This window comes from Palaemon carinicauda, chromosome 19 (assembly GCF_036898095.1).
Source record: "Palaemon carinicauda isolate YSFRI2023 chromosome 19, ASM3689809v2, whole genome shotgun sequence".
NCBI classification, from domain to species: Eukaryota; Metazoa; Arthropoda; class Malacostraca; order Decapoda; family Palaemonidae; genus Palaemon; species Palaemon carinicauda.
In genome coordinates, this window is record NC_090743.1 from 118,967,571 (window position 1) to 118,995,517 (window position 27,947).

At 39.5% G+C, this 27,947-nt stretch overlaps 3 protein-coding genes across 4 annotated transcripts in view; 1 reads left to right on the forward strand and 2 right to left on the reverse strand.

The window, feature by feature from the left end:
- The window catches only part of LOC137658364 (uncharacterized), a 14,629-nt gene extending 4,202 nt beyond the window's left edge, over positions 1–10,427 (reverse strand). The window contains exons 1-2 of the mRNA XM_068393036.1: positions 10,203–10,427; positions 6,802–6,932 (exon numbers count right to left, since the gene is read on the reverse strand). Coding sequence (XP_068249137.1) covers positions 6,802–6,908 — 107 coding nt within the window. The 5' untranslated portion in view covers positions 6,909–6,932; positions 10,203–10,427. The remainder of the gene's footprint in view (positions 1–6,801; positions 6,933–10,202) is intronic.
- The window catches only part of LOC137658792 (pre-mRNA-splicing factor CWC25 homolog), a 585,361-nt gene that overhangs the window by 68,300 nt on the left and 489,114 nt on the right, over positions 1–27,947 (forward strand). The gene's annotated exons all lie outside the window — the stretch shown is intronic.
- Positions 24,817–27,947, reverse strand: part of LOC137658785 (uncharacterized) — a 71,510-nt gene continuing 68,379 nt past the window's right edge. For both annotated transcript variants that reach the window (XM_068393814.1, XM_068393813.1), the window contains exon 8: positions 24,817–27,824. In XM_068393814.1, the coding sequence (XP_068249915.1) occupies positions 27,368–27,824 (457 nt within the window). In that variant the 3' untranslated portion in view covers positions 24,817–27,367. The remainder of the gene's footprint in view (positions 27,825–27,947) is intronic.

Sequence of the window (27,947 nt, forward strand, 5' to 3'; positions counted from 1 at the left end):
GGCCACAATAGTTAAGTGAAAACGCAGGGATCTGGCAACACTGTATGATGCCAGATCCCTGTCTGTGGTTTTCCCGCTTCTGACGTCATTAACCCTCATTCTTACTAACTATTGTGGTCTGGTATCACTGTTTGCCCGTCGTGCATGCTCGATTGTGTGGACAGGGCTTTAGGCATTGTTTTGCCTGCTAGGGCAATGTCACTGTCCATTGCTGCTACCATTCATTAGCGGCCTTTAAACCTTAGAATGAGATGGCATGGATATTAACATACACAATTAATACTGTTGCAAATTACTGAAGTTTGCTTCTGGAATAATGTAATTGAGGCCAACGTACTGTACTATGCTTCACCCGAAGATAAAGCCAGCTGATGCAATAATTTAAGATTGACTGTACAAGGTAGATGGTCTTGTCCTTGAGCTGATTCTGTGTCATAAGACGAGAATGACATTTAAAATTGTAAAAAAAAACACATGCTAATGAATTCATAATTTCTTAGAATTTCAAAAGCGAGGGAGTTATACAAAGAGAGAAAGGCACCATTGGAAAACTTTAATATTATTAGAACTAAGGTCTATGTTTATGACAATTTCTTAATTATGCAATTTAAAATTTTGATAAAAAACAGAATAATTCATACAGCATAAATGTGAAATTCGTCTTACAGATAACATTAAATATGCAATTAATATTATTATTATCATTACTTGCTAAGCTAAAACCCTAGTTGGAAAAGCAGGATGCTATAAGCCCAAGGGCTCCGACAGGGAAAATAGCCCGGTGAGGAAAGGAAATAAGGAAAAACTATGAGAAGTTTAAGAACAATAATAACATTAAATAAATCTTGCTTATATAAAAAATAAAAACTTGAAAATAATAAGATAAAAACTTCAAAATAACAAGAGGAAGAGAAACAAGATAGAATAGTGTGGCCGAGTATACCCTCAAGCAAGAAATCTCTAACCCAAGACGGTGGAAGACCATGGTAGCCTACAGAGTCTATGGCACTACCCAAGACTAGAGAACAATAGTTTGGTTTTGGAGTGTCCTTCTCCTTGAAGAGCTGCTCGCCATAACTAAAGTCTTTTTACCCTTACCAAGTGGAAAGTAGCCACTGAACAATTACAGTGCAGTAGTTAACCCCTTGAGAGAAGAATTATTTGGTAATTTTAGAGTTGTCAAGTGTATGAGGAAATGAGGAAAAAGGAGAATGTGTAAAGAATAGGCCAGACCTTTTGCGCGTATGTGTCAGCAAAGATGAAATAAGCCGTAACTAGAGAGAGGGATCCAATGTGGTACTGTCTGGCCAGTCAAAGGACCCAATAACTCTCTAGCATGATAAGTAAGTGAGTGATAAAATGCAGTAGCCTATACTATATCTGTAAGTTAAATTATACTGAAAAATTAAACTTAGGAAAAAAAATCCCATTACCTTGTTTTACAGATCATATTAAGCACATACTTTTGACATAGGATATATTTGCATAAACTTCAACCCATAATGCACTGAGAATATTCTTCCTCTTCAAATTGTCTAGCGCAGCAACCTTCATCCAATTCGCAAGATCCGCCACCTGACCGGCTCTTACACAACCCAATGCAGTCGCCTGACTCTATACCAAATATAACTGATTGAATATCCGGTTTCTTGTTGAACGTCTCTTCCGGTGAGAAGTCCAGCTGGCGTTTGACACGAAATCTTGAGTTTTCTATATAACGTACCATTCCATCTGAAGCTGAGAAATGTGGTATGATAAAAAAGCATAATTCTTTAAAAAAAGTAATGTATATTTCTCATAGCTATACAAGCCTAAGTCCTTTAATATGGAGTGCTTCAGCGTGAGCTCGAGATGGTCATTAAGAGTTAAAAAGCTGGCGGAAGGTGCGGACAAGAAGCCCTGGCTCCTGGCACCAGTTTGAAAGCTTCACTTTTGACTTTTTGGTCCAGGACTGAAAAGGATGGTTGAGTAGGGAGGTCAGATCAAAGGACTTGGCTTAGATTTGTTTGCCTAGGAAATATACAAATAACTTTAAAAATTTTGTTCTTGTGATATATCAAACATTGTCTTTTAATAAGACTCACTGCTTAGAGGGATGGAAGTCCCCTACATCCAAACAAGAAGGTTCTTTTTCTCCCTAGATGTGTCAAACTGCTTGGTCTTGTAAGGGAGCAAAGGAGTGACTCCAGTAACCTCCTAACTGTATTCCATAAGGATGAGAAGACTGATAGGACCTGGCTTGTACATGGAGACATGTACTTGGTCAAACGAAGAAACCCATCCCCTGAAAAGTAAATAAGTTTGGAATAATATACTTGCATGATGGTCAATGGGTTGGTATAGATTTCACCATTCTCCCCTATGCTTAGGAAGGATTGGTGAGGAAGATACTTCTATATGGATAAAGAATACAGCTCTGAAGAGTAACTTACCAGCACCATATTCGACCAAGCACGTAACATTACGACCGCTTTGTCCCCAAGATAGGGGATGGAAAATTGAAGAAGAGCCAGTCATTCTATTACCCATTCCAGACTTATATCTGCATGTTACAATAGACAACTTGCTTCCTGTCCCATGTAGGAGCTGGGCTGGTTACATAAATAATTGAGCAGCCATCAGAAGATCAAGCACAAAGGTGTTAATGGGCTTGTGGGTATATTCCAGTAAACAAAAGGCTGTGAAGATGGTCTTTCGTTTCCAGACTCTGGCCTTCATCCCTTGTTCCACTGTTGGGTTTCTTCTGAATGCTAGGGTGGAGACTATACCCCTGACTTTGAGTCCTGATCCTAGCTGGTACTTCAACCCTCTCAGTAGACAAAGCGTAAAGTGTATGGATTGCCTCATGAAGCCACAAAAAGATTGTATTCCTTGACACTTTTTCTTGATTCTACTGGTAGGAATGAAAGTTGCTGACACTCAGGCCTAAGGTGTCAGGTCCTTTTCAAAAAACGCCACTGAGCCCCCAAAGGACACAAAATCGACCTCCTCTCAATCACCATCCAACGCTTCATGCAGAGAGGGAATGAAGGCTTCGAACCTGGGTCATGTGCAGCTGAGTTGAGTTCTACTTTTTAGCTATGGACTCTAGAACAAAAATGAAGGAGACCGTCTTCCACCCCTCAGCACGGGTGACTAAAAGAGTCTGTACAACTCTTCTACTATTTTTTTTTAATGCTAAGGCTAGCAAACAAACAGTCTTGAGAGTCAGATCTCTTGTCTGACGACCTCCTCAAAGGTTCATACAGGGTACATGTAAGAGTTTTGAGGAAAAGAGCCACGTCCTGCTCTGGGGCCTAATGTCCCGGGGTTGGCAAGACTGCTCTTGAGATGGAGAGGTCTATACTCTTCAATTGATATACCAAGCTTTAAGCTGAGTGGTAGCCTTTGATAACCGTGACTGAGAGATGCTTCTCTTGGTGAAGGAAGACAAGAAAATCCATGATCTGCACTATACTGTAGTTACTCCAACTGGAGAAGTATCCCTTCTACAACATCATTCGCAGAAGATGACCCACTTCCCATAGTTGACAGCTACGGAGGGCCAACACAGGTATCCAGATACCTCCTGTGCAGTGCCTCAAGAAAAGACTTTTGCTCCAAGATGCTAGATAGGGTTCACCCGCAAAGATCCAAGGACTTCATGGACTGGTGGTAGTGGTACCTCCGAAGGTGTGGCTGACAGAGAAACGAGGACTTCTGGGGTAGTTCTATTGGGACCTCAGTTAGAAGGAGAAGCAGGGTCATTCTGAGTCCTGGCGTAATCAACACCAATTGATTAACAATTGGATCAGCTAAACGGAGGAAAGGTGTACGCATAACCTGCCCCTGGTGACTGAGCGTGTCTGGTAGTATATTCCTCTTACTCAGAATGTATCAGGCTGACAACTCTACAACATAGAATGTTACCCAGATGTGCATGCACTTTGTGAGCTTGCAGAGAGTATGAGATTATGGCCGACTGCTTCTTGACATCTATGGTGGTGCTATCACTCATCAACAGCTATGGTGGTGCTATCACTCATCAACAGCTATGGTGGTGCTATCACTCATCAACACTACTGAGTGTCTTCCAGTGCTAGGAAGGCTGCTTGCATTCCTAGGATGTTGATGTGCAGAAGCATTTCTTCTCGAGACCAAACACACGAGATAACCAGATTCTCTAGGTAAGCACCACAACCCTCTTTTGATGCTCTGAGAACAGTTGCATGTCCAGAGGCCAAGGGGCAAGGGGGACTCTCCTAGTAAGATTTTCCTTGTCCTGCCACCATTAAGATTAGCCCAAGCCTTCTGACCCACCAGAAGAGGACAGCATGGGGCATCCCAGTCGGCTGACCAGTGACACTTCGGACACCACTAAACGGGTTTCTGGTGGAGATGCCCATGAGGAGTGAACTTCTCCAGTGAGGAGAAGTAGCCGAGAAGACTTTGCCAATGCATAGTTGGTACTTTCGTCTTGAACAGAAATGGTCGTGCATCCTCCCTGAGCCTCCTCATGCAATCATCTAATGGAAAGACTCTCACTGCAGCAGTGTCTATCAGCATACCCAAGTACTTCAGCCTCTAATTGGGTATGAGATTCAACTTCTCCCAGTTTACCACACTCCCAAGATCGTGACAAAATGAAAGAATCTGATCCTGATCCTGTAGCAACTGGCTCACCTAGGTCAGGAACAACCAAACATCGAAATATATTAGCAGAAATATCACTTTCAAATGGGGCCACGTGGCTACCAAGGAGAACACCTGAGTGAACACCTCAGGAGCAGTACAAAGTCTGGGCATCAAGGCAACACACACTCTCATCCCTGAGGCTGACTTACGCCCAAACTCTGGGCTCCAGACTTCACAGTGCTGGTACTATTTTAGCAGACACAGGTGTTACTTTCTGAGACTGTTTGACCTTAGGTGTTACCACCAGAGTCCCTGATACTGGAGGCACCATGCGCCTTTCCCCAATGGCATCAATAGGAACACAGAGGGAGAAGTGGACTTAGTTAAAAGCTCCTCAACAAAGTTAAGGATGGCCTAGCTGAAAGATCTGAGGAAGTTCATGACTTCCTAAGGTCAAACTCGTCGTCAGCAGTCAACACAGAGACAGGTAAAGAGCTTCCGCTTCCAAAAGGATGCAGGGAACACTGAGGGTGCACCACCCATCACTAAACCCGAAAAGCTTGCCGATACAGATCTGAGGATTTCTTGCTCCTGGTGCATACTTGCCGGAGACTGAGCCACAGGTGGCTTGAGTCTATCCCTTCAGGACATATACTTGCAACTGCACAGGAGGCCACGACATCATATAGAGTGTCGATCTACAGCCGGTTAAGTCATAAAACCGGTAAGTACGAATGTCTTGCTAAACTTCCATTCTACAAATCTACAACCAACATTCACTTCCTGCAAAGAAAAAGAAAATGGAAAAGACTGATTAAGCTTACAGTACATTCGTATTTGTCAATTGCTGAAATAAATGTGAATCTTTCAAACTAGTGGGGATGGTGGAGTTTCTCACCCTTGTCCTCCAAACAGCTGTTTAACTGTCTGTCTCCAGCTCGCACTGAAACAATCCCCATGTTAAAGGACGACGGTTTGTATGTCTTGTAAGAACAAATGACTCATTACTATAATAAAGTGAACATCTCTTTTAAATCAGTACATTTTATTTATTGCCTTCGCCAAAATCAAAGGCTTTGCGAAGAGCATGTATTCAACCCTGTCACATCTATTTATTTGTTTGTGAGCAACTTTACACAAAAAACTACAATACCAATTTTGACCAAACCTGGTACTCAGGCTGGGTGTTACCCAGGCATGAATCTGTAACATTTTGGCTAGAGTATATCACAGTACAAATGAGCAGCAGTACTTAGAAAATAATCGCAATGTTAAGCAAATGGCAAATATTTTGGGAGTTTGATGTTTTGTTTGTGAGCAACATTACCCCAAAACTACAGGATCAATTTCAAAGAAACTTGGTGGACAAATTCATAAGATTTTTAAGAAAATACATTGAAGTATAAATACGCAGTGGAGTTAAGAACAAATTAAGACTGCTGGGTGTGGCAAAGGCAGACGCTCTACCAATTGCCCTTCTAGTTGACTATGAATTATTATTATCATTATTATCACTTGCTAAGTTACAACCCTAGTTGGAAAAACAGGATCCTATAAGCCAAAGGGCTCCAACAGGAAAAATAGCCCAGTAAGGAAAGGAAATAAGGAAAAACTACAAGAGAAGTTTAAGAAAAATAATACCAAAATAAATCTTTTATATATAAACTATAAAAACTTGTAAATAACAAGAGGATAAAAACTTTAAAATAACAATAAGAAGAGAAACAAGATAGAATAGTGTGCTCGAGTGTACCCTCAAACAAGAAATCTCTAACCCAAGACAGTGGAAAACCATGGTACAGAGGCTATGGCACTACCCAAGACCAGAGAACAATGGTTTGAATTTGGAGTGTCCTTCTCCTAGAGGAACTGCTTATCATAGCTAAAGAGTCTCTTCTACCCTTAGCAAGAGGAAAGTAGATACTGAACTATTACAGTGCAGTAGTTAACCCCTTGAGAGAAGAATTGTCTAGTAATTTCAGTGATGTCAACTGTATGAGGAAAGAGGAGAAGGGTAGAATGTAGTACTATCTGGCCAGTCCAAGGACCCACAGTTATTAGGTGATCAGTTAGCTTTTAAATGATGATGAACTTCTAAAGTTTTATAGAGTATACGATCATATTCTCTCTCTCTCTCTCTCTCTCTCTCTCTCTCTCTCTCTCTCTCTCTCTCTCTGCAGTACTTACATTTGTCCAATGGAAGCGAGTCCAAACTGGCCAAGGCAACAGAAATTCCCGTAACTTCTGCGCTGAACGCAACCAAGATGGCTAGTAGAAAGCAGCAGTTTATCCATTTATCCATGGTCGTCGATGTGTGCCTATGGACAGAATTAAACATTCCTTTGTAAGATTCATTCTAAATTAAGCTTTCAAAAACATCAGCGTTAGATTTTCCAGAAGCTAAATGGAAATCAAAATGTTTCTCATTAAAATAAAACGGGAGATATATTTTACAATAACAATTTGATTTGTTAATGCTTAAAGGCATCATTTGACAATATAATATTATATATATATATATATATATATATATATATATATATATATATATATATATATATATATATATATATATATATATATATATATATATATATATATATATGTGTGTGTGTGTGTGTGTGTGTGTGCGTGCGTGTGTAAAGCAACATAGAAAAGGGACACGAAGTCCAAATGAATATATATATATATATATATATATATATATATATATATATATATATATATATATATATATATATATATATATATATATATATATATACATATATATATATATTATTCTCACTAAAAAAGTTTATTTTGTTAAAGATGTAACAGTATTAAACAAGTTAAAGTTAAGTTACCATAGAATGGTGGTAACTGAAGAAAGAGAAAAACCAATCTTAAGACAAGAATAAATCTGATGAGTTTAGTTTAGCAATACAAAGTACCTACTCCAAGCTACATGATGAAATGGAATTGAGTAAAGAAATACATTAACAGGAATTTTACAGAACTTGTATTGGAATCAGCACAAAAGATAGGTGGAAATGTTCCTAAACAAGATCAAGGAAAACTATCAGAAAAAGCCAAAAACCTAATAAAAAAAAGATTGGAAATGAGAGCAAAATTCAAGAGATTGAATAGAAACAGCAGAACTATCTAAACCAGTAAACAAAATACAAGCTCAAGAAATTCGTAAACACAATCAGACCAAAATTGAGGAAACACTAAAATAAGGAAGACGCATCAAGTTGGTGAGAAAAACTTGGAACAGATGTTTTTTTTTAAAGGATAAAAATTGAGTTATCATAAAAAAATGGATGGAATCATAAAAATTGCCGAAGATTTCTGTACAATGCAATGCAATAGTGATATAAGAAATAATTTTGCCAATCAAAATAATAAAACATATAAGCTGGGACCAAAAGTAACAGTAGGAGAAGTAAAGAAAGCATTAAAAGGCAAGAAAAGAGCCAAAGCAGCAGAAGAAGATGGCCTAACATTTGATTTAACAATAGATGGACGATATTTCATACTTGTAAAACTTGGTGAACTTTACACAAAATGTCTGCAAGAGTGCTCTATACCTACAACTTGGAAAAATTTTATAATCATACAAATTCATAAAAAGGGAAGCGCAAAAGATCTGAAAAATTACCGCCTAAGTTTAGTCTCAGTAATATATAAAACATTAACAAAGATATTAGGCCGAATAGAAAGATAGCTAGACGTTAACCATAAGAATAGGCAGGATTCAGAAGTGGGTATTCAACATTTGACCATATTCATGAATTAACCACATGATGGAAAAATCAACAGAGTATGACATATCACTATGCATTACATTTATGGACAATGAGAAAGCCTTGGATTCTGTCACTACTTCAGCAGTAATGAAATCCTTTAAAAAACAATGAATATATGAATCTTATGTTAGATCACTCTAATATATATATATATATATATATATATATATATATATATATATATATATATATATATATATATATATATATATATATATATATATATATATATATATTTATATATATATATATACACGATAAGGGCAACCCTCCTAAAACTGCATACAGTAAGAAAATCCCAATTGAGAAAGGAGTTATAAAGAGAGACACCATCTCTCTTAAATTATGCATGACATGCCTAGAAGTTTTTAAGAAATTAGATTGGGAAAATGTAGGAATTCACATTAATGGAGAATACCTTAACAATATCAGATTTGCAGATGACATAGTCCTTTAAAGAGAATCATGGGAGAAATTGTAAAATATGATAGAAAATTTGAATAGAGAAAGCAGAAATGTAGGACTGAAAATTAATATGAGTATAACTGAAGTAATTTTCAATGAAAATGCAAAGACAACAAATAAGGGTTATGGACAAACCTCTTATGATTTTTAATGAGTAGACCTATGCATACTTAGGACAGACAGCAAGAGTTTATGCGGGACAAAAAAAAAGAGAGAAAAAAAAAAAAAAAAAAAAAAGGATAAGCATAGGATGGAGAGCTTTTGGTAAACAAAATTAGACTATGAAAATTAAAATGCCACTTTTTACAAAAAGAAAAATATTTAATTCGAAGGTCTTACCAGTAATAACTTATGCATCAGAAACTTTTAACATAAGCTAGTTAGGCCTACAACTCAAAGAGCAATGGAAAGAATAATAATGGGAATAACACTAGGGGAAAAAGAGCAACATGGATACGGGATCAAAGCAAAGTAGAGGATATCCTATAATGAGAATAACAGATAATAGATGGACAAGAAGAATATTAGAATAGTTCCATGGAATTTACAAACGAAACAAAGGAAGGAAGAGAAGACGATGGATTGACGAGCTAAGAAAATTTGCGGGAATAAACTGGTACAGAAAGATCATACTTTACTTACTTTTACTTTTACGGGTTTATTTCTCGCCCTCCATCAGACACTAAAGGTCTGTTCAGGCGGGCCTTGGTGTGTGAAAAAATAATTTCTTTCCAGTTAATATTTTGCTCTGTATCGTTATCAGTTATTTCGCTAGCATTTGTATTCAGGATTAATAGTTTTCAGGTCACTATTATAACACTTTCTAAAAAGATAAGTCTTAAGTTTTTCTTGAAAGCTGCCACATTATTGCTATTCTTGACATCGAGTGGAAGGTCGTTAAAGAGTCTCGGTGCAGCATAACTGAACGTTCTTCCTCCTACTGCATGATTCACACTAATTTCGAATAGTCTATGTGGGTCATACACAGACAAGAGTGGAAGGACATGACTGGTGACTTTGTCTTGCAGTGAACTAACAACGCTGTGTGAGCCATATTCTTACAAGGGAATTAGAACAACACGGACTCCCTAAGTTGAATAATTTTCGTGATTTGATTGACAAAAAACTATGATATTGACACATCCCCTAGAGAAATAAACCTGTTTTCACACTTACAATCACAGCACAACACAGGACTCAACAATTCCAAGAGAGTTTTAAGACGCATTTTTCCTCAAATATATCTTTTCTGTTTATCTCAATTCAGTTGATTAAAGTAGATCAAACATTCAAAGGAAAATTTGATGTGAAAAAATATTGCAATGTACTTACGAGATATCCACAAGCAATCCGCGGGGTTTTCTGCAAGCAATGACGAATGACAGGAAAACAATGGAAGCTTGAAACTGGAAAGAACAATAAACTGGCTTTGGGAGTTTGGGTTACTTGGGTGTCTGCCAGACCGACTAACCGAGCCAAGTTCTATAGGTACTTCTTTATAGACCTTGGACCGAGCCCTCAGCCAGATGTCGTTAGTCCTCGGGGCGCTCGGGCATAATAATGTTATGGCAGTTGCCTATTATTTTATTTTTCATATATAAATTGCCACACGGAAACATTAATATGTTTAAAAAATAGTGGTTCTTTTGCAGCTCTATTTTCTGGGTTTAATTGCACAAAGAAAAAAATTACAATAATACATCTTTATGTGCCTTTAGCCTACCCAGTCTTGATTTTCTCTCTACCACTTAAATTGCCTATTTTTTTTTTATAGAAGAAGAATGTTAATGCCAACTATGACGATTGTTGATAACTTGTTTGTAATGCTAGATAATTCCAATCCTTTTATCTGGAATTTTGACGAATAATTTTCCAAAGAATATTCATCCTTTGCCTATAGGGTCATCATTACACTGTTGTTAATATAAAAATTTAGCTTCAGAATATTTCCTTGTAACACTCGTGGTGAAAGCCTTCAGTTTTACTCTTATCCATTTCCACTTTAAAATTAGGTAGAGATAATACATAATTGTCTATTTTGGCAACGTATGATGGTATTTTAACAATCTTACAGATCCAGGTTCCTAACTTCTCAATCCGCAAAACAAGTTTGAAGGCACTCTATTAATTATCAGATACGTGCATAACTCCTTAGCCTTTACTCGAGATTGTACTTACTAAGAATGATGAATCCTGTAACCACAAACAAGTCCAAATGGAAATCTGAAGTTTTAATTTGTATCCAATTATACCTAGAAATTAGTTGAGATAATACCTTATCAGGTTCGGCATCCTAGTGGGGTTCTAAATTCTTCTTTCATATTCATGTATTCCATCAGCTCTCTGCTAGGATTTTTGCAACATATTGAATCGCATACCTTGTTCTCTTGTTGTTTTTCATTTTGGCCAAGAAAATAAACGTTCTGTGTCATTTTCCTTCCACAGGTCGCAAAAATCATTTATATATTTTCATTATTGGGAGATTTTTATTATCAATATAATTTAGGCTAAGAGCCATGTCCTTCAATGAATCTCATATTTTTTTCATCCCTTTCTTTTCATAATTTCAGTATTCTATATTTACTATAAATTTTCTTCAGCACTGCTGCTCTACTAATTTTCTACAATTAATCGTCAGTTATCCCACTGATTAATCTATTTTAAGATTTAAAAGCCACTCATGAATGGCAGAGGCAAGGGACAGTGATAATGCCATAGCAGGACAATACCTTAGACATATGATCAGTGCCCCAGCCCCTCTCCATTTAAGCTTGGATCAAGGACCAGGGTATGGCTGCTGATAACTTAGAAAGTAGACCTATAAGCTCCCCAAACCAGCCAACCTTTGCTCACAAGGATGGTGAGGTTCCTAAAAAATTCTTAACTCCTTTTGACAATAAAATTCAAAATATAGTTCAAACTTTTCAGCATGTTGGCTCCACAAGATTTGTTCCATTTATGAGACCTACCTTCGGAAGAAACATTACCAAGCTTTGGGCGAGATAAAGTCTATCATCAGTAATGTGAGGTTAACATATTATGACAATGATCGTATGCCAATATCTGACATTATCAATAGCACTTCAGTAGAATCTTACAAGTGTTTCTAGATTGTGTTAATGTCAGTATTGAGAATAAAGTCTTTCCAGATACTGAAAAGCTAGCAGTTGTGGAGCCCATAGTTAAGGGCAAACTAGATTCCCAATGCTAAAGTTCTTGTAGACCAGTGCCTAACTTAACATTTCTATCAAATATTATGGAATATGTAAACTGGGATCAGTTGCTTGAACATTTGCCAAGGGTTGAAACCCTTCCAGATAATCAGTCTGCCTATAAGCGACTGTATTGGACAGAAACCGCTCTGTGTTCAGTGGTGAATAATTGCTCCTATTAATGGATGCAGGGAAGTGTGGTATTCTTATCTTGTTAGATCTGAGAGCTGCCTTTGATACTGTGGTACACAACCTCCTGTTTGAGGATTGCGAATTTGGCGTAGATGGGGATGCATTGATTTACTAAAAGAGTTATCTTGAAAATAGAGCTTTACTGGGTGCAGATTGGGAAGTCATTCTCATGTAATAAACCCCTGACAAGAGGAATACACCAAGGAAGTGTATTAGGTCCAGTTTTATTTTGCATTTATACTATTGTACTCCCACATCTGTTGTGAAGACAGAGTTGAGTTTAAATTGTTTGTAGATAATACTCGGTTCTATATGTTCTTGTGTAATGTGAGAGACACTGAAGGAAATCTAGATGAAATAATAAGAGATGCTCAAAGCTGGATGAATGCTAAACAACTGAAACTGAATGAAGACAAATCAGAATGTTTACTTATAGAGAAGAGGAATGATAAAAGGAGACTTGCAACTACAACTCTACAAATGCATGGAACCCCTTAATTGATTGTCATCTGTCTTTTCATGATCAGATCACTAATGTAGTAAGGGCAACTAGGTATCTCAAGAATATTGCTTTCATTATGAAATATTTGGGTGAGAAAACTATAAAAAATACTTGTCCAAAATTATGTTATCTCCAAGCTGGATTATTGCAACTCGCTTACTCGCTATACTATGGACTACCCAACTATTTATTGAATAATCTCCAAAATGTTATGAACAGAGCAGCCAGATTAATCAAAGGTTTACCTCGATGAGAAAGGATTACACCAGTGTTAATTGATTTAAATTGGCTGGCAGTAAAGGCAAGGAGTATTTACTAGATATATCTTATGACTTACCAAACACTACAATTTGGGAAACCAAATTATATAAATGAATTATTAAATGCCATTCATATTAACACTTCTATGACTAAGATAGTGTAGGTCCGCATAGATTGAATGAGCCGAGATGTAATTTAAATATTGGTTTTAGAGCTCTTGGATCGTGAGCAACAAGACTCTATAACAAGCTGCCTGAAAATCTAAAGAACAGTGAAAATCTGCTGAGTTTTAAGAAATTAAAAACTCACTTATTCGCTGAATGCTACAACTTGAGTGAAAAATGCATCAGACAAGAATATAGACACTAACGGAAATATGAACGAGGGAGGCAGAGTGCTGCACCAGCAGCAGAATCGGGCCTTGAAGACTACTCGCAAGTAACAAGAATATGTCAAGCTTGAGCGCGTCTCAAACCAGAGTCCAACAGAACGTCAAGCAGGGCTGTTTCCAATAAACCACTACAACCCTATGACGTTATGAAACAGCATTATTGCCTTCACCAAAATTGAAGATTTTAGAAGAGGCATGTATTCACTCATGTTTGTTTGTGAGCAACTTTTTACAAAAAAACTGCTATACTGATTTTGACCAAACTTGGTAGCTATGTTGGGTATGATACAAAAATGAATTTGTAACATTTCGGATTAGTTTATTTATTTGTTTGTTTGTGTGCAACTTTACACAAAAACCACAGTACTAATCTTGATTAAACTTGATAGTGATAGTCATGTTGGGTAAAACTCAAGGATGAATCTGTAACATTTTGGATAAAGTACAGTATATCAAAGTACAAGTATGCACCAGTACTTTAAAAATAACCACGTTAATTTGTTGTTTTTAAACTTTACGCAAAAACTCCAGTACTGATTTCAACAAAATTTAGTGGACATGTCGGATATGACCCCAAGGACAAAGCCAGTAGATTTTGAAGAAAATACATCAAAGTACAAGTACATAGTGGAGCTAAGAGCAAAAGAAGACTGTAAGGTGTGGCGAAGGCATGCTCTCTACTGAGCGACCCCCTAGTTTTCTTACAGTACTGTATATTCTTCAAGACACCTGGATCTGCAGAGTTCATAATGATATCTACTATTCACAAAAGCAGTCATTTTTCTGGTCTGCCTATCACAAATTAGTTTTCTTCTTCTAGGATTCTACTACATTTTGAGTCAATTATATTTTTTCAACAGTATGCCAAATTTTGTACTTTTTCCATTTTCGATAGTATTATTGGCTTTCTCATATTAATTTACTTCAATGTTCTTTAGAGTGTTCTGGTTTTGAGCTACCTCCCTAGAATATTTTTGCAAGTAAAAAGTACAATAACTAGATGACAGTCTAAAAATTTTATTTTTATAATAAAATAAATTTTTGAATATACTTACCCGGTGATTATATAAGCTGCAGCTCTGCTGCCCGACAGAAAAACTCTACGCTCGAAATCCTCCAGCGATCGCTATGCAGGTAGGGGGTGTACTTCAACAGCGCCATCTGTCGAGCAGGTACTCAGTACTCAATGTAAACACAGAACTCAATTTTCTCCTCGGTCCACTGGGTCTCTATTGGGGAGGAAGGGAGGGTCCTTTAATATATAATCACCGGGTAAGTATATTCAAAAATTTATTTTATTATAAAAATAACATTTTTCAATATTAAACTTAGCCGGTGATTATATAAGCTGATTCACACCCAGGGGGGTGGGTAGAGACCAGCATTAATTGTTTACATTATTATGAGCTAAGGATTTCGTATTTAATTTTAGCAGTTATTCAAAATAACAAACATAAAATAAATAAGTACCTGGTAAGGAAGTCGACTTGAACAATTACTCTGCCTTTTTTAAGTACGTCTTCCTTACTGAGCCTCGTGATCCTCTTAGGATGCTGAGCGACTCCTAGGAGCTGAAGTATCAAGGGTTGCAACCCATACTACAGGACCTCATCAAAACCTCTAATCTAGGCGCTTCTCAAGAAAAGAATTTGACCACCCGCCAAATCAACCAGGATGCGAAAGGCTTCTTAGCCTTCCGGACAACCCAAAAACAACAATAAAAAACATTTCAAGAGAAAGATTAAAAAGGTTATGGAATTAGGGGAATGTAGTGGTTGAGCCCTCACCCACTACTGCACTCGCTGCTACGAATGGTCCCAGGGTGTAGCAGTTCTCGTAAAGAGACTGGACATCTTTAAGATAAAAAGACGCGAACACTGACTTGCTTCTCCAATAGGTTGCGTCCATTATACTCTGCAGAGATCTATTTTGTTTAAAAGCCACTGAAGTAGCGACAGCTCTAACTTCATGTGTCTTTACCTTCAGCACAGCATGGTCTTCTTCATTCAGATGGGAATGAGCTTCTCGTATCAACAGTCTGATATAATAGGAAACTGCATTCTTTGACATAGGTAAAGAAGGTTTCTTAATAGAACACCATAAAGCTTCTGACTGTCCTCGTAAAGATTTAGTTCGTCTTAAATAGAACTTAAGAGCTCTAACAGGGCATAAGACTCTTTCCAGTTCATTTCCAACCATATTTGAAAGGCTTGGAATGTCAAACGATTTCGGCCAAGGGCGAGAAGGTAGCTCGTTTTTGGCTAGAAAACCAAGCTGTAAAGAACATGTAGCCGTTTCAGATGAAAATCCGATGTTCCTGCTGAAGGCGTGAATCTCACTGACTCTTTTAGCTGTGGCTAAGCAAACCAGGAAAAGAGTCTTTAAAGTGAGATCTTTAAAGGAGGCTGATTGTAGTGGCTCAAACCTTTCTGACATCAGGAATCTTAGTACCACGTCTAAATTCCATCCAGGTGTAGCCAAACGACGCTCCTTCGTGGTCTCAAAAGACTTAAGGAGGTCCTGTAGATCTTTGTTGTTGGAAAGATCTAAGCCTCTGTGACGGAAGACTGTTGCCAACATGCTTCTGTAACCTTTGATAGTGGGAGCTGAAAGGGATCTTTCTTTCCTCAGGTATAATAGGAAGTCAGCTATTTGTGTTACAGAGGTACTGGTTGAGGATACTGATACCGACTTGCACCAATTTCGGAAGACTTCCCACTTCGACTGGTAGACTCTAAGAGTGGATGTCCTCCTCGCTCTAGCAATCGCCCTGGCTGCCTCCTTCGAAAAGCCTCTAGCTCTAGAGAGTCTTTCGATAGTCTGAAGGCAGTCAGACGAAGAGCGTGGAGGTCTGGGTGTACCTTCTTTACGTGTGGCTGACGTGGAAGGTCCACTCTTAGAGGAAGAGTTCTGGGAACGTCCACCAGCCATTGAAGTACCTCGGTGAACCATTCTCTCGCGGGCCAGAGGGGAGCAACCAACGTCAACCTTGTCCCTTCGTGAGAGGCGAACTTCTGCAGTACCTTGTTGACAATCTTGAACGGGGGGAATGCATACAGGTCTAGATGTGACCAATCCAGTAGAAAGGCATCTATATGAACTGCTGCTGGGTCCGGGATCGGTGAGCAATATATTGGGAGCCTCTTGGTAATCGAGGTTGCGAAGAGATCTATGGTAGGTTGGCCCCATGTGGCCCATAGTCTCTTGCACACATCCTTGTGTAGGGTCCATTCTGTTGGGATGATTTGACCCTTCCGACTGAGGCAATCCGCCATAACATTCATATTGCCTTGTATGAACCTCGTTACTAGAGAAAGGTTTAGATCTCTTGACCAGGTGAGGAGGTCCCTTGCGATCTCGTACAACGTCATAGAATGGGTCCCTCCTTGCTTGGAGATGTACGCCAAGGCCGTGGTGTTGTCCGAGTTCACCTCCACCACTTTGCCTTGAAGGAGGGACTTGAAGCTTTTCAAGGCCAGATGAACTGCCAGTAGCTCCTTGCAGTTGATATGTAACGTTCTTTGATTCGAGTTCCACGTTCCCGAGCATTCCCGAATCGTCTAGTGTCGCACCCCAGCCCGTGTCCGATGCGTCCGAGAAGAGAACGTGGTTGGGGGTCTGAACAGCCAGTGGCAGACCCTCTCTGAGGTTGATACTGTCCTTCCACCAAGTCAGTGCTGACTTCATCTTCTCGGAAATGGGGATCGAGACCGCTTCTAGCGTCTTGTCCTTTTTCCAGTAAACAGCTAGATGAAATTGAAGGGGACGGAGTTGTAGTCTCCCTAACGAAACGAACTGTTCCAGGGATGATAGTGTCCCTATCAGACTCATCCACTGTCTGACTGAACATCGTTTCTTCTTTAGCATGTTCTGGATGCATACCTGGGCTTGACTTGTTCTGGGGGCCGACGGAAAAGCCCGAAAAGCTTGACTGTGAATCTCCATCCCTAAGTACACTATAGTTTGGGATGGGACCAGTTGGGACTTTTCCATATTGACCAGGAGACCCAATTCCTTGATCAGATCTAGAGTCCACTTTAGATTCTCCAGACAGCGACGACTGGAAGACGCTCTTAGAAGCCAGTCGTCCAAATAGAGGGAGGCTCTGATATCCGCTAAATGCAGGAATTTGGCAATATTCCTCATCAGCCTCGTAAATACAAGAGGAGCCGTGCTTAGGCCAAAGCACAGGGCTTGAAATTGGTAGACAACCTTGTCGTAAATGAATCTCAGAAAAGGTTGGGATTCTGGGTGGATGGGGACGTGAAAGTATGCGTCCCTTAGGTCTAAAGAGACCATCCAGTCTTCCTTTCTGACCGCTGCTAGAACTGACTTTGTGGTCTCCATGGCGAACGTCTGCTTTGTGACAAAGACATTCAGCGCACTGACGTCTAGCACCGGCCTCCACCCTCCTGTCTTCTTTACCACTAAGAAGAGACGGTTGTAGAAGCCCGGGGATTGATGGTCCCGGACTTTGACTACAGCTCCCTTTTGTAGCAAGAGAGACACTTCCTGCTTCAAGGCTAGCCTCTTGTCTTCCTCTTTGTACCTGGGAGAGAGATCGATGGGAGACGTTGCTAGAGGGGGTTTGCGGACAAACGGGATCTTGTACCCTTCTCTTAGCAACTTCACAGATTGCGCATCTGCGCCCCTTTTCTCCCAGATCTGCCAGAAGTTCTTGAGTCTGGCTCCCACTGCTGTCTGAAGAAGGTGGCAGTCAGACTCTGCCTTTAAAGGACTTGGTACCTTTCTTCTTCCCACGTCTCCCTTCGGCACGAGCACCTCCTCTGCTGGAGGCTCTGCCACGAAAGGGCGGAATGAATCTGGACGCTGGAGTGTCCATCCTGGGTCTAGATACGGTAGGCAAAGGGGTGGCTTTGCGGGCAGAGGACGCAACCAGGTCATGGGTGTCCTTCTGAATCAAGGAGGTAGCAATCTCCTTTATCAATTCCTCTGGGAAGAGGCACTTTGAGAGAGGAGCAAAAAGAAGTTCCGATTTCTGACACAGTGTTACTCCAGCTGACAGGAACGAGCAAAGGTTTTCCCGTTTCTTGAGGACCCCGGAAACGAACGAAGCCGCAAGCTCACTGGATCCGTCACGTATGGCCTTGTCCATACAGGACATAATGAGCAAGGAAGTTTCCTTGTCCGAAGGGGAGATCTTCCTGCTCAACGCTCCCAAACACCAATCCAAAAAGTTAAAAACCTCGAAGGCTCTGAACACTCCTTTCAACAGATGGTCTAAGTCTGAAGGAGACCAACATATCTTAGAGCGTCTCATGGCTAGCCTGCGGGGAGAGTCTACTAGACTTGAGAAGTCGCCCTGGGCAGAGGCAGGAACTCCCAAGCCGAGAACTTCTCCCGTGGCATACCAGACGCTCGATCTGGAAGAGAGTCTCGCAGGGGGAAACGTAAATGCTATCTTCCCAAGGTTCTTTTTGGACTGCATCCATTCTCCCAACACTCGTAAAGCTCTCTTAGACGAGCGGGCGAGGACGAGTTTCGTAAAGGCAGGCGCGGATGACTGCGTGCCTAAAGCGAACTCAGATGGAGGAGAGCGTGGGGCCGCAGATACAAACTGATCAGGAAACATCTCCCTGAACAGTGCAAGAACTTTCCTAAAGTCCAAGGAGGGTTGCGTGGTCTTGGGTTCGTCGATGTCCGTATGCGGGTCGTCAATGTGTGCAGCGTCGTCATCATCAGAGAGTCCATCATCTGAAAACTGAGGAGGAAGCGGCAAAGGAGTAGGAATCGGCTGGTCAGCTGAGTCCGGCAGCACGGGTGCACGCGTGACTGAACCGGACGCAACGTCATGGAACTGTTGCCCAGTCTGTGAACTGGCAACAACCATAGCAGCGCGGGGACGCAAAGCGTCTACTCCAGACTGTCTAGTCTGCTGTGGGCGAGTAGAGGTATCCACACTGGGTTGCGGAGGTTGACGCACCGCGTCAAAACAAAACAACTTAGGTTGTTATTGTAACTCGCGAACGTCAACGGAAGGTTCCGTGCGTCGCTGAACGTCAACATGCGGCTGGCAGGGTACACTGGAACGCATGGGTGGCGGGACTCTCACAGCTGGAGTGCGGGAGAAGGTAGCCTCAGCGTCCACTGGACGCACAACCTTGGGTGGTTGTAGGCTAGAGGTTGGTGCAGCGTCAACCTTCTCCGCACGAAAGTCCTGCATCAATGACGTTAACTGTGCCTGCATGTTCTGCAGCAAAGACCACTTAGGGTCTACAGTAGCAGGTGCGGCAACAGACGGTGTTACTGCCTGATGCGGTACCGCTTTGCCTCTCTTAGGAGGTGAACAGTCATCGGAAGACTGCAGCGAGTCCGAACTGACCCAGTGGCTACAACTGGGCCGTTGGACTTGCGCGGAAGGGACCGACTTGCGCTTAAGAGGCCGCGAGACCTTGGTCCATGGTTTCTTTCGAGAAACCTCTTCCGCAGACGAGGAATAAATGGGCTCTTTCGTCTTCGTGTGGGTGGGGCGATCTTGGTTAGATACGCCCGAAACCACGGAGGGAACGTCTGTTCGCTGATTAAAGCCTCTCGAACCCTTTGGTCGTACGACATTGCTTCTCCCCTGGGCTTGGGAGCTTGCAAGAGGTCCCGGACTGGGAGGACGACAGGCACGAACAGACGAACCCTCAAGCGCAACACTATCTACAACACTTTCCACAACACTACCACTCACTTTGTCACTACCCACTGCACTCTTACACTTCAACTCCTTGACGTCTGCCATGAGTTGGTTACGATCACTCGCCAATGACTCGACTCTCTCACCCAGAGCCTGGATGGCACGCATCATATCTGCCATCGAAGGTTGTTGAGTGCTAGAAGGGGGATCAGGAGCAACCGCTACAGGGGAAGGAATAGGTTGTGGGGCATGAGGAGAGGAAAATTCAACGGAGCGAGATGAACTTCTCCTGACTCTATCTCTCTCTAGCCTACGTGTGTATTTCTGGAATTCGATGAAATCGAATTCCGAAAGCCCAACGCATTCCTCACATCGATCTTCCAATTGACAGGTCTTATCCCGACAATTGGAACAAACGGTGTGAGGATCGATAGAGGCCTTCGGAAGACGCCTTGAACAGTCCCTAGCATTACATTTCCTGAACTTAGGGACTTGAGAAGGGTCAGCCATTTTGAATTAGTCAAAGGGGAATTCAAAATCTATCCAAAGTCGTCAACAAATAATCCAAAATCAACAAAAGAATGCAAGGATGTATTGAAGATAACGTCTGCAAAGCGAAAGCTCAAAACTAGAAATGTGTACTTCACCAAAATATGTGAAAACCAATCCAGTAAGCAACAGCGAATTTAGTAGGTCTTGCCGGGGGCACGACAGAGAGAAAATTGAGTTCTGTGTTTACATTGAGTACTGAGTACCTGCTCGGCAGATGGCGCTGTTGAAGTACACCCCCTACCTGCATAGCGATCGCTGGCGGATTTCGAGCGTAGAGTTTTTCTGTCGGGCAGCAGAGCTGCAGCTTATATAATCACCGGCTAAGTTTAATATTGAAAAAATAATATTCGACTTGTCTCGAAAGGAATCAAGCTATGCAGCTTAACAATGTACGCAAGGCACCATGAAATTAAGTAAATGAACAAAAATTATTTCTTCAACTTAATTAACTGGATTTATCTCATCTTATGAGTTGAATCTTTGTACATTAGTGGCAATTAGATCGACTTATAATATTAGATATTAAAACACCTGGGTTTTGAGGAGATAGTACCAACTGAAGATGCTTTAACATCGAATGTGGAGTTGCAGGTACATTTTGGAATTTATAACAATAGTATGCCACAGAAGTTGAAGACTTGACTGGCCTGTATATGTCAGTCTCACAATCCACTTTGTTCACTTTTAATGGAAAGGTTGTACCCTTTACCAAGCGAGTCTTTCCAGTCAAGACAAATGACACAGTAAGTCATTTTGTACTTAGTTCACTGTTCCTTCATTTTCAAAGCATGGTGAGAATACAGATAGGATAAATAAAACTCTTTTTAAATATACTATTTAATTTAAAAAAAAATAACTCATAAAAACAGATTTGTGGCCATTGTTTATACAGCACAATATACGAGTACGTACAGTCAGCCGAAGCTCACAAGTGCAAGGGAGCACCGGCTGCTTGAAAACGTCCCGCTGCAAGAGTACTTCTTGCGATTATCTAATTCTTTATTTAATAGGCTTTACGGTTCTCTTTGTCGCAATCGAGTGAAATCATGAAGAATGATATCGCGTAATGTGGAGGCTGACTGTATAAAATAAGATTTTGTACCTTTTAATTTATAGTGCAGTACTGTACAGGTATTGCTTTATAAAAGTAGTGCTTTGCAATTACATGCAACAACAAAACTTAAAAAGTAAGTTCACCTAGAGATGGAAGAAATGCTCCAAATGACATTAACCCTCTGGTGACCCTGGATGAGACAAAATCACTATAAGGTTCATGACTTTTGACTAGGGGCAAACTTCTTCTGTAGTGAGTAACGACCTCACATCAACCTACCTATGTTGACGTTCTGTACCGTAGCTAACGAAGGATTAAAAATAGAAAGAAACTGAAAATTACAATAAAGAACTAAATAAACAGATGACACTAAAGTGCATTACCGTATCACAAGAGGATTTTTAAGTAAGGCCTACAATGGACTGCGTTAAGTGTACCATACGGACTGTTCAAATATCATACTGTTCTTAAACAGAGGAGAAGACAGATAAAAAAAAGTATTATAATTGGATCCTTAAAAATTATTTAAATCAGTGTTAGAAGCTATTAATACTGTTTATGTAGTGAATATTATGGTAACTACTGTACATTGAATTGAGCACACTTTATACATCTTAACTAAATGAAGATACTATTCAGTCTATTGTGGCCTCATTTAATCATACAAAAATATATATCGACATTACAGTATAACCACTAAAAGATATAGTAGATTAATTGTTATTGAAATTATCGGTTAATATTATTATATTAAATGTATTTATATTCTATTCAATAACAAAAAGTAGTTCAAATATAGTTAATAAATATAGTACTTATATTTCTATGAAAATATATCTTTAATTATTAACAATATGGAGGGCTGATTAAAAAACACACCCATTTAATATTTCTTATGAGTATTTTAAAATATTATGGATCTATTTGATATGTATAGACATTGTGTACTTTAAACTTAATAAGTCTTCTATTTCTGGGCTCGACCCGTGTCGCTCCGTGAAATGCTCCTTAAAGCACCATTTCTAAGGCATAAAATATACCAGAGAAAAAGGGAATATACAATACTGGGGCGTGATAGAACCACGACCATAGGTCCCTCACCAGTAAGACCTCTCCTTCATCGACATCCCCTGGAACAACACCCGACTGCTGCCTCTACTACGACTATCCTCCCCTCACCCCTACACCTCCCCACCCCCTTACCTTTATTCCTCCATAGCACCATCGACGCTTTAGACGTTTTTCGTTGGATGCTGATTACTCAACAGGTAGACCTATAGGCTCCTCCGAAACACCCCATCCTTAACTCACAAGGATTGTAAGGTTGCAGACACTAAAGAAACTATCGAGTTTGAGCGGGACTTGAACCCCAGTCCTGCGATTGCCAGGCAAGGATGCTTCCAATATGTCACTATAATGTAAATAAATGCAAGTTAAATTATTCTTTATAGGTTCTGTAAACAGTACCTACAATGCCAGTCATAAGCCAGCCACTACTTTGGAAATAAAGTCCTACTTTAATAATAATATGGAACAACTATGTTTAATAAAATAAACAAATCCTTAATATGAAGAGAGTGAGAGCTTGGACGGCATATCAATTATTATTATTATCAGCCAAGCTACAACCCTAGTTGGAAAAATAGCCCAATGAGGAAATGGAATAAATTAATGATATAAGAAGTAATGAACAATTAAAATAAATTATTTAAAAAAACATTAACAGCATTAAAAGATATATTTATATATAGACTATAAAAAGACTTATGTCAGCCTGTTCAACATAAAAATAAAACCATTTTCTGCAATTTTGAACGTTTGAAGTTCTACTGATTCAACTACCCGATTGGGAAGGTCATTCCACAATTTGGTCACAGCTGGAACAAAACTTCTAAAATACTGCGTAGTATTGAGCCTCATGATGGAGAAGGCCTGACTATCAGCATTAACTGCATGCCTAATATTACGAACAGGATGGAACTGTCCATGAAGAATTATGAAAAATCTTATGCAACATGCATAATGAACTAATTGAACAACAGTTCCAAAGATTAATATCTAGATCAGGAATAAGAAATTTAATAGACCGTAAGTTCCTGCCCAACAAATTAAGAAAAGAATCAGCAGCTGAAGACCAAACAGGAGAACAATACTCGAAACAAGGTAGAATGAAGGAATTAAAACACTTCTCCAGAATAGATTGATCACCAAAAATCTTAAGAGGACTTTCTCAATATGCCAATTTTTAGGGCAAATGAAGAAGACACAAACCTAATGTGTTTCTCAAAAGTAAATTGGCTGTCGAGAATCACACATAAAATTCTAAAACTCATACAAAGTTGAAGAAACATTATCAATGCTGAGATCTAGTTGTTGAGGAGCCACTGTCCATGACCTACTTACAATCAAACTTTGAGTTTTGTTAGGATGAAGCAAAATTAGAATTTTAATAATAAAATTTCTTACTTTTAAACTCAGCTGCTGTTCATAATGCTTCTTCTCCAGAAGCCCAGTTTATCAACACTTAATTGTAAGATTTAAAAACATTCCCATTTTCTTTGTCCTAAAACAACACATGCCCTTAATAGAGGAACAGAGCTCTCTACCTCTACCGTAAGTAGTAGGAAGCCAAGATTGTTGCCTTGGGAAAAATAGCTTTCAGTTTTGAAGCTGATGTTAACCATCCTCTTGATATTATGAGTCAGCGGGGAGGGTGGGCATGTATATAAACATCAGGTGAGTATGAATAAAAATAAGAAATGTTATTATTAAAATTCTAATTATTTCTCTTCATCTCCCCTTGATGTTCATATTGCTGACTCCCACATTCTGTTGCAGGTGGGGGACAATTAAAGAAAAGAGAATAAATTTTAGTATTGTACAATCAAGACAACAAGGTTAAGGTTACAAACCTGGTCTAAATTACTTTAATAAACCGTTTAAATTAGGGTTTGAAAATGGGACTCCAGATTATTTAGTAAAGTAATTGAAAATACAAAATTATAAGTACCGTAGATAAGTTTTTTAAAGATAATGTTTTGCAAACACCTACTTGGTACACCCTCAAGTACAAAATCAGCTAAGTAGAATGTTAGCAAGAGGAGGTGATACTAGGGTCAGAACAACAACTTATTCGGTCTTCTGCATCACAGTCTAACTTGGCATTTTAGTGACTAAAATTGAAGAAGCAAGAGTTTAGCAGCAGAAAAATTAAATTATGTAAACACTTTGAGGCTTTGTGAGGCACTCAAATCTGTGGAGTGCAGCGTATGCTCAGAACCCTGAGTAAAACACTATTAACTTATAATGACTATGGGAGATTGGGTTAGGTTTGACAATAGGTTGAGGAGGACCAAATTTACCAATAGTAAGAGATAATACACAAGAATTCTTTAGTTTACACAAAAGGAAAGACTGATGTCCATAGCTGGTGAAGCTGATCACTATCAACAAAAGGATAGTTGTCATCCGACTACAATCAACTAGTCTAGTTTTCCTCTGCTTGCTAGAAATGTTAACCTTATCATTAATTATTTAAACATATTTTCCCATTAGTAATTCTAAGGGTGAGACCACGTCTTCACAGAGATAATGAAATCACAGAATATCTCGTGACATGATACAAGAGAATGCAGAAATAGATCTCCCTGTGGTGGCCTGATGGTAGCATCCTTGCCTGGTGATTGCCAGACTGGGGTTTGAGTCCCACTCAAACTCGTTAGTTTCGTTGGTCGCTGCAACCTCACCATCCTTGTGAGCTAAGGATGGAGAGTTACAGGGAGCCTATAAGTCTATCTGCTGAGTCATCAGCAGCCAGTGCCTAGCCCTCCTTGGTCCTAGCTTGGGTGGAGAAGGGGCTTGGGTGCTGATCTTATGTAATGTGGTTGGTCTCTAGGACATTGTCTTGCTTAATAGGGCACTGTCACTGTCCCTTGCATCTAGAATTCATGAGCACCCTTTAAATCCTTAAATAATTCCCATGCACATTCACAGCAATCATTGTGGAAGACATCTTAAACCACCGCATCTTGTAAAAATCTGAAATCTGACAGCGTGTACGATCGCTACCAGATATATGAAGAAACTGAAAGCTATTTTTCCTTAAATCAATAACTTTGGTTTCCTACCACTTATGATAGAGGGCATTTATTTGTTAAGGTTATAACAAAAATCTTATGAGGATAAGTTGATTAAACTGGGCTTCTGGAGAAGAAGTAATATGAACATCACGGAAGATTCATAAAAATAATGAAGTAAATCTTGCTCTCAAATAAACTCTGACAATAACCAAACTTGAATATTTCTTTTTATATTCTAAAGCTAAATAAAATAAATACATCCAGCTATTTCTGAACGGAGTTTTATGCTATGTACAGTATACATTAAAGATATTACTGTATCAAATTTCTTCCTACAATATTCAGAGATATTATTTGCCAAATTACGATATTTCTCTATAAGTGTTCTCAATAGATTTAGTCTCTCAGTTCATTCTGTGACACAAACTTTCCCAATATCATTACAAAATGTGGACAATATAGGAAACAATCTGAACTTTGTACTTGAAGAAATCTAAAAATTTTACATACAGATCATCCACACGTAACAGGACTTTTAATCTCTCAACCCTAAGCTACATTGAATTATCTTTGGTCCTGTCTCAGGTGCTCTCCAAACTAATTTAAAACAAATCATTTTAATACTGTAAATACATTTTGAACGAATTAAAATATTTAGCCAAAGATAATTGAGAACTAAACAGTAAAAGCGAAGTAGTTCTTAAAGCCAAAGAAAACACCAGATTACCTGTAAGTCATCCAGTTGTTCAAGCTGTGACATCTTCATAAACACAAAATAACACAGAGCTACGAAAAACACGTACGAACGTTCACGGGTGCTAACAAGGAATGATGGGAGAAGGTTAGGTAGTGGTGGTGGTGGAGGGGGGGGGGGGGGGGGGTTAGCTGTTGTGAACGACACCTCGTAGTAACGGGATTTTGAGGAGGGAGAAGTTTAATTGGAAAGGGATCTCTGGTAGTGGTATCACTCGCCCCAGTTTTAATACCGACACCCTTTAGGAGTGAGCGAGCTGGATATATTCCTAGCATTCCATGCAACTTTTTTCTCTGGTATATTTAGCAGTATTTATACCTTTGAAATGGTGCTTTAAGGAGCATTTCACGGGTGCTAACAAGGAATGATGGGAGAAGGTTAGGTAGTGGTGGTGGTGGAGGGGGGGGGGGGGTTAGCTGTCGTGAACGACACCTCGTAGTAACGGGATTTTGAGGAGGGAGAAGTTTAATTGGAAAGGGATCTCTGGTAGTGGTATCACTCGCCCCAGTTTTAATACCGACACCCTTTAGGAGTGAGCGAGCTGGATATATTCCTAGCATTCCATGCAACTTTTTTTCTCTGGTATATTTAGCAGTATTTATACCTTTGAAATGGTGCTTTAGGGAGCATTTCACGGAGCGACACAGGTTGAGCTCAGAAATAGATTTTTCCTTCATCAAAATCCCTTTCCTGTGACTCTCCTATCTGTATATCTCTAATATATTATTTGCTACTTTTAAGAATAAATAAAAAATCATAACCTTATTCATCTCTTGCTTACTAGTTCCATCCTGTTCTTATATTCTACAGCACCAGTATACTGTATTTCTTTGTTTCTTAGAATGCCACCAATTATTTTATTTCAATGGGTATGATGAAGATGGTGCACTAACATCTGTTGGTTTAGGAAACAGAGAATGGTAAGCTGGAGGAAGATCTAAGGAACTGGAATTCTCAGCGGGTAAGAAAGGAGCGGAAGGCGTTGGAGGACGAGAAGAATTAACACTTAGAGATGAATCTTGAGGGGCAAAGAGAGGATTGAAGGCTACTCCTTGATGATCAGGGAGCACATTACTGGACGTCTGTGGCAGACGATGATCATCAAGTGTATCATTTTCTGGCTGGCGTGGAGGTAAGCCACAGGATGTGTTGATACGTTGGTCAGTTCTGTTTGAATGAACTATGAATTCTATTGGATGATCATTGCTAGTTATTTCACTTGTAGTTTCATGGTTATGAATGACACCTCCATAATGTTGAGAACTGTCTGCTGATGGTTCGCAACTCAATGGACCTCTTTTCTTTCCAAGAAACCTGAGAAAGTTTTCGACATTACAAAATTACATAAAGGTATCAATACAATTAAATAAAATGACATATTTGTCTCGAAAGGAATTTGGAAAACATAGTACAGTAAATGGTATTTCATAGTTATCA